At 35.0% G+C, this 8202-nt stretch overlaps 1 protein-coding gene across 5 annotated transcripts in view; it reads right to left on the bottom strand.

Annotated features, from left to right (window-relative positions):
* pdgfrb (platelet-derived growth factor receptor, beta polypeptide) overlaps positions 1–8202 on the bottom strand; it is a 61644-nt gene that overhangs the window by 36056 nt on the left and 17386 nt on the right. For 4 of the 5 annotated variants that reach the window (XM_016492298.1, XM_016492300.1, XM_016492296.1 and 1 more), the window contains exons 2-4: positions 5055–5128; positions 3607–3891; positions 2279–2536 (exon numbers count right to left, since the gene is read on the bottom strand). In XM_016492298.1, the coding sequence (XP_016347784.1) occupies positions 2279–2536; positions 3607–3891; positions 5055–5097 (586 nt within the window). In that variant the 5' untranslated portion in view covers positions 5098–5128. Of the gene's footprint in view, positions 1–2278; positions 2537–3606; positions 3892–5054; positions 5129–8202 lie in introns of those variants that run through there. The other variant, XM_016492301.1, reaches the window with a different exon arrangement.

Below are 8202 nucleotides of genomic sequence, written 5' to 3'. Positions count from 1 at the left end.
CCATGCATTTAGCCCTATGTGACGTCTGTTTTTATATTGTTTGTCATAGCCTATAGCCTAAGTTACTATGTATCTGTATCAACTAGCCGAGTAGACAAATGTTTATTCATAAGAAAATAAGTAATAAGTCTCTGCGGGCATTTGGCCAGGGGTGTTTTTACACCACAGACAAGGTTTGAGAAGAAAAAAATCATTATGAAAATAAAGGCCTTCTGAAGCGAAGCGATGCGTTTGTGTAAGAAAAATATCCATATTTAAAACGTTCACGTTCTCAAGAGAGTGGCATTCCAGCTTATGACACTGGACGTAGGTGTAGTGTAAGCTCTGGAGAGAATATGCTAGTCTCGCAAGAACCAAGTTTTGTTTACTGCAAAATACCATGTTATGATATAAAAATACCATGAAAGATATAACACCAACATGTCAGAAAAATTTGAAAAAAAAAAAACAAACAAACAGAATCACTGAGTTGGAAAAAGGATCAGCCCCTTGACTCATTCAGTTTTAGATAGTATGTTGCCAAGAATGAACACATTCAACACTTACAAATGTAAAATGGGTTTCAGTTGAAGGTAAACTGAAGGCTAAATTACAAAAAACAATGGATTTTTATATTGTCTATTATATGCAGGTAGAATTGAAACATGACAAGTAATGCAGTTTTTGTAAAGCCATCAACTGTTAGTATTTTGACAGTCACTGTGCTATGATGTCCCTGATGGATAGAAAAGTAGTGCTAACGTTTTGACCGAATGACAAATCGGGTTTGATGTGTTTTGATTGAGTTAGTATATGTTGGAAAAGGTATTCAGCATTTTGAAATGTAGAGTTTGTATTTATTTAACAAAATTTGGTTTTGGCCAGTAAATTAACTATTTGGCTAATTGTGTGATGTAGGTGTGTTGCTATTGGATTTCCGCCAGATATATCATTTGGTGTTGAGGCCAAATAATTACATTTTAGTCTCATCTGCCTCAGAATCTTCAAGGTGCATTTTGGCAAAGCTCAGTCATTACTGCATGTGGCCTTTCTTGAGGAGTGGCTTTTTTCTTGCAACCCTTCCATACAAGCCACATTAATGGATAATTTGTGATATTGTTATCACATGCACACAAGGACCACTCTTTGTCATAAATTCCTGCAGCTGCTTCAGAGTTGCTGTAGGCCTCTTGGTCGCCTCTCTGACCAGTTTCCTCCGGCTCTTTCATCCAGTTTGGAGTGACGTCCTGATCCAGGGAGGGTCTGTGTTGTACAAAATACCTTCCACTTCTTAATAATAGACTTCACTGTGCTTCTAGGCATTGATAAAGCCTTTGACATTTTTCTTGTATCCATCTCCTGACTTGTGCCTGTCCACAACTTTATCCTGGAGATCTTCTGACAGTGTCTTGCCACCCATAGCTGATTGTTTGCTTCAGTTGCACTACTGAGGACTGAAATGCTCCAAATTCAAAAGTCCAAATTGTGAGATAAAAAGGTCACAATTACTGTTTTTACTTTTTTATTCTGTGAAGGAAACAAGCTTGCATAGTAACCAAAGGCCATGCATGTTGGAATTTTTGTTGATCGCATCAGCTACCATGGGGGCACCATCATCCAACCCCCACCCACTGGAGAGCAATTTTAATCCAATTGAATTTCTGCATAGGGGACCCTATTTATTTCTATTGTACATTATATAAAATAATGACTCATTCAATTTTAGACAGTATGTTGCCAAGAATGAACACATTCAACAATTAAAAATGTAAAATGGGTTTCAGATGAAGGTAACTAAATTACAAAAAACAATGGATTTTGATATTGTCTATATGCAGGTAGAATTGAAACATGACAAGTAATGCAGTTTTTGTAAAGCCATCAACTGTTAGTATTTTGACAGTCACTGTGCTATGATGTCCCTGATGGATAGAAAAGTAGTGCTAACGTTTTGACCGAATGACAAATCGGGTTTGATGTGTTTTGATTGAGTTAGTATATGTTGGAAAAGGTATTCAGCATTTTGAAATGTAGAGTTTGTATTTATTTAACAAAATTTGGTTTTGGCCAGTAAATTAACTATTTGGCTAATTGTGTGATGTAGGTGTGTTGCTGTGTTAAGAGTTTAGAAAAAGTACTTTAAGTATTGGTAAACGCTTGTTAGCAATTGAAAAAAAAATGTAAATAAAGCACGATTGGAAATTCCAGTAAGTCTACTGAGCAATAAAAGAGCAACATTTGAGCAAAAAAGACCCTTCTAATGGTATAAAAAGAGCATTGGATCAAAATGCAAAGGTACCAAATATACTGAAGACGTAGAAGGGGATGGACTCTTTCTCCTCTCCGTTCAGCTCTCCTTTGCATTTGTAGGTTCTGTCCTCCAGGGCGGCGGTGTAGCCCATGCTGGGGTTGTACGAACCCTCCACCATTATCTCTGAGTCTTTCTCGTACAGCGTGACGTTTATCGAGGGATCCGTTACCAGACATGGGATCGTGCCTTCCTCTCGCGTCTTAGTCACCATGACATGATCGTTCTCGAGGAACCACACCTCAGGATCTGAGGAGAACAGAATCAGTGAATCAGTGTGTGTGCGAATGAATCAATAAGTGAATGATTGCATGAGCAAATGAACAACTGAATCAATGTAGGAATCAAATGAATGGATGCAAATAATTCAGTGACTGAACAAATAATTCAAGGTGTTAATACATGAATGAATGCATGAGAGAGTGAGTGAATGAATGAAAAAAATCAATAAATGAATAAATGTTTGACAATAACAAAAGAATAAATTAATGAGTGGATGAACAAAATAATGTGAGAATCAATAAATGAATGAATGTGTGAGTAAATAAATGACTGCATAAGTGAATGAATCAATTAATGTAGGAATCAAGAAATAAGTGAAATAAGAAAGTAATGTGAGAATTAATGAATTAATGTGTGAGAAAATGTATAAATAAATGTTTCAATGTGAGAATCAATAAATGAATGAATGTGTCAGTGAATAAATGAACAAAACCCAGTGTGAGAATATTCAAATGAATGAATGCATGAGTATATGAACAAATGAATCACTGTGAGAATAAAATGAATGAATGCATGAGGGAATAAACGAACAAATCAATGTGAGAATCAACAAATTAATTAATGCATTAGTGAATGAACAGATAAATCACTGTGAGAATTAAATAAATAAATGCATAAGTGCATGAACAAAAAAAAAATCAATATGAGAAATAAATGAATGAATGCATGACTTAATTAAATCAATGTGAGAATTACCAAATGAATGAATGCACAAATAATGTTAGAATCAATAAAGGAATGAATGTACGAGTGAATGAACAAAAGAATCAATGTGAAGACCAATAATTCAATGCACAAGTGAATGAAAGAACAAATGAATGAATATGGAAGTGAGAAAATGGATCAAATAAAATTCACACAACATTAAATCAATGGAAAAATCACAAAAACATTCTAATGTTAAAATGTTCAAATATACAATATCTGTTGATTTACATGCACTTTTGAAAACTCTACCCACTAGTAGTCACTTAATTAAGCAATTCATTAAGAAATGTATAAATTAAATTGTTTTGAATATTTTCATGAGTTCTTACCAGGCACAAACACAGCCACCTCTCTGGTCTCGTTTGTCCCGTTCTCTAAACACACATAGACGCCCGTGTGTCTCCACGTCACCTGCTCCAGACTGAGAACGCTGGAGGAGGGACTTCGCTTCTCGGTGTGGAACTCCGGAACTTTCTCCTCCCGCTTGAAGCGCCAGGTGACATTACTCCAGCCAGAGCAGGTGATGCTGAAGGAGGAGTTGATGGAGAGGACGACCTGAGTGATGCTGGGATTGAGCTCCAGACCTGAACTACCCAGACAGAGCAGGAGCAAACCTGCCCAAAAACCAGCAATGACATTAATACCACTTCACTCAAACAATACTGCTCTACAATAACTCAACGTGCAAAAATAATTTGGGGAAAACAAATGTCAGGGTTCCTCCCTGAGAATTTTGGGAAGAACATTTTACTGTAAGTTTTAGAGCTTTTAAAATCGCATTCTCGTATATTTTTAAGTTATTTAAGATGAGACACTAGTTTTTTGCATGCATTGTTCAATTTCACGATTTTGGGCTATTTTGCCAAAAAATAGATCTATAACATGTCTTCATTCAAAATAGTGGAAAGAAAACATTCAAAATACACATTTAAGTGTTTATTTTACTACATTTTATCTATATGCATCTGTAGATTTCAATTACAATAATCTATTTTCTGTCATGACAACTCTCGGAGGGATTGGCATGGTAATGTACATGACAATGTTAATGTATTTGGTCTTGGCCGAATAGATCTGCTACGCTGCTGCTGCAGCAGAGCAAGTACCGAGACTTGCTACTGCCAATACATCCACAACATGCTGCTGTGAGCATGTAAGAAATATTGCTGCTGCAATTATAACATACATGAAATAACCCCCATATAGCATACATGAATCATCTCGTAGCAGATCTATACAGGTGGAGCTGGGGAAGGTGGAGGGTTTCTGAAGCAAGCTGCAACAGCTACTGCAAGCCTAATCATATATTTGAATGTTGAGCAGCGAGCTCATTGGCTACCGATACAGGAGAGAACCAATCAGCTGTGCTATGTGATGATGTCATTAGGTCAGATTGAGTTAGACCTATCGGACTGCGCCATCTAGAGTTTCATGCCAGAACTCTGTATTTATCTAAATTTTAAGATAAGTTTTAAGGCAAGACACTACAGGCAAAACTGGCACTGGTTAATTTTTAACTATTTTGCTTCTATAACATCTTGTTTTAATATAGTGGAAAGAAACATCCAAAATACACATGTAAGTTTTTGTTTTATTTCACTTTATTGCATCTGGCTCAGTTTGTTTTTAATAACCGAATGTGTGAAATAAGCAATACAAGAAAGTCTTTTGAGTTACATTAAACAAGTCAAGTGCAGAATATTCTGAGCTTTAGGTTTGAGTTTATTTGGTTAGTTTTTGATTGTAACATTATTTTGAGGTTTGTTTAGTCTGTTACCTGTTGTAATGGCAGTCAGTTGGGACTGGCTGAAACTCTTCATGCTGCCTTCCAGAGCAGGACACGTTTAGACTCTACAGACAGAGGGAAAACAACTCAGGATTGATTCACCTCAAAGCCAAAAGAAACAGCAATCTTACCAAACTTACCTCAACATTTATTTTTACAAAAGAGAAAATTCACTCAGTGTGACTTCTAGTGAAGACCTTTTAAAAGCTCATGCACACAAAAGAATATACAAAGAGTTCATGACTGTATTTCCATGAAAGGATATTTAACTTTCTTCTGCATTCAGATGACTGGATGTGCCTCCTGTGTGTCCAGCGCTGTGGAATAACACACGGGTTGTTTCTCACACAGGCTTCAGAGAGGGACATACATGCCTGACTGCACACAAACAGTAGCATGTTTCACAAACGCTGTGATTGTTGCATTTTTCACTGCAGCACATTCACTGGCATCTACTCATGGTCACGGTGAGCATCCCAACAAAACAACAGCATAAAAACATAAATACAAAAAAAATAATAATAAAATGTAAAAAACAGCACACTTCTCCTCCACAAGATACGTGATTTGAGGAATCAGTGTTGCAGGGACAATGCACAAACTCAACATTAATAGTGTTAGAGAAACAAAACTAAAAAAAAAGCTTTTTCGCTACTTAAAATAAACATTAACTGAAATAACATAAAAAAACTACAACTTTTATTGTAGCTATTTGTCGAGGAAATATTTCTCATCTTTGATTAGTTTAATTTGTAAATACTAAAGTAACTAACTTTTAAGTAATAAAATAACTAAAATTAAATAAACTAATAAATACAAAATAATAAAAACTATATGGACATTTAAAAATAACAAAAACTTAACAAAATTACTAAAACTTTAACTAAAATTAAAGAGAAAAAAAAAAAAAAAAAAAAAAATCTAATTCAAAATATATAAATAATAATAATATATAAAATAGTATATCAATGACACTAAAACAACGCTGGTTAGTGTTAATACTTAGAGGTTTGATCACATTATTATCTGCACTAGTACTAGTAAGGACTGGCTTACACAACTATAAAGATGTCTGAAAAACTAGATAAAGTTTGCTTCTAAATCTGCATATAAACATTAAAGTTTACAGGATCTGTCTAATTATGAGAGATCTGATCCCTTTCAAGGTGTTCTAGAGATCATTCACAGAGGACAGAGGTCACAAAATACTCAAATCCTCCAGGATGTGTGTGTGTGTGTGTGTATGCGTGCATGTGTGCACACGTTTTTGTGATTTATGAGGACACAAATTTGTATAATGACATGGGTATGACATAGGTATTACAATGAGAAGGTGATTTATGAGGACATTTTGAGTGTTCCCGTATTTCAAAAGGCTTATAAATCATTCTGAATGAGCTTTTTTTTTTTTAATCTAAAAATGCAGAAAGTTTCCTGTAAGGGGTAGGGTTGGTGTAGGGCAATAGAAAATACGGTTTGTATACAGTACAGTATAAAAACCATTACGCCTATGGAATGTCCCCACAATTCACAAAAACAAACTTGTGTGTGTGTGTGTGTGTGTGTGTGTGTGTGAGAGTAAGGAAATTACTCACACTAAAATTACTTACTAAATTAAGGTTAATCAGACAGGGTTGTTGTGGGTGGAAATGGACGGAGGGATGGATGGAGTGGGGGTGGGGGTTTTAGAGGTCTGGAAACAGTTAAAGCTGGATAACCGGTTGCAAAACCAGGGTGGGAAAACCAGAGGGCGGAAGACCATATCGCAGAGAAGAGGCAGAGGGCAAAAAAACAGAGGAGAAATCCTTAAAGGGAGTCTTTGGGAAAAGTGTGAAATGCGTAACTCTGGAGAAATGTTATTAACTCGTAAAAGATGTTTGTTAGGGTGATCTAATCATGGGTATTTTCAGCCCAATGAAATAAAGCAGATAACTTTCAATAGGAAATCATCCTCCTGACACAACACCACAGTTTTGAGATTTTGGTCTATTTTGCTTCCAAAGCCTGTCTACTTTCAGACCTTTTGAAAAAACAACATCCAAAATACACTTATAAGTGTTTCTTTTAATGCACTTTAACTATTTGCACTTGTAGATTTCAATAACAATACATTTCTTATTTTTTATTTATTTGGAGTTTTTTCTCCACTTCAGCAGCACTTACATACACCAAATTTTACAGTTTTATTCCTATATATATTCTGAAAGTGTTTACAGAGCGGTTTGTTCATATATCATTCGCTTGATTTTATTATTGTGCTTTTCTGCTTTACCTATTTGCATCTGTAGATTTAAATTACAACACATTTCTTCTGTGAGTTTTTTCTCCACTTCAGCAGCACTTACATACACCAAACTTTACAGTTTTATTCCTATATATATTCTGAAAGTGTTTACAGAGCGGTTTGTTCATATATCATTCGCTTGATTTTATTATTGTACTTTACCTATTTGCATCTGTAGATTTCAATGAAAGGAGGTTTTCTCAAAGTAAGTTTTTTTCTCTACTTGAGTAGCACTTACATACACTAAACTTAGCAGTTTTGTTCCTATCTATAATTTGAAGTTTTGTTTTGAGGGATTTGTTCATATATCATTCACAATGACTTATATAACATTTTATTCCTAAAAAACCTGGTAAATAATTTATTTTTGACAGTATTTTCTGATTTATGGAGTGATAAAAGGAGAGATCCAAAACCCCCTCTATAAAAACCTTTAACTCTTATGTGTCAACAAAGTCAAAAAAGAATTTTGAACCTGGCTTTATCCAATGTTCTTTTTTTTTATGTATAAAAATGAGTGCATATTTAATTAGATAATGCCTCATTTTCATATTTAAACATAACATTTCAGAAAACGAATGTACTCTATTCACCTGCACTCTAAAAAATGCTGGGTTAAATACAACCCGGTGCTGGGTAAAATAGGGACAAACCCAGCAATCGGGTTGTTTTGACCCAGTGGTTGGGTTACTACCCAGAAGGTTGGGTTAAACATTTAGCATTTTTTAGAGTGTGGGGTGTCATGCCTTAACAACTTGAATATTCACTATTTTATATTTTTGGTTGTAGTATGTACACTCTAAAAAAATCCTGGGTTATTTTTTTAAATCCAAATGCTGGGTTGAGCCTTTTGGC

Source organism: Sinocyclocheilus anshuiensis, unplaced genomic scaffold, assembly GCF_001515605.1.
Source record: "Sinocyclocheilus anshuiensis isolate Anshui unplaced genomic scaffold, SAMN03320099.WGS_v1.1 scaffold1460, whole genome shotgun sequence".
Taxonomy (NCBI): Eukaryota; Metazoa; Chordata; class Actinopteri; order Cypriniformes; family Cyprinidae; genus Sinocyclocheilus; species Sinocyclocheilus anshuiensis.
Note: the sequence above shows the minus strand (reverse complement) of the source record. Positions and strands in the feature narration are given on the sequence as shown.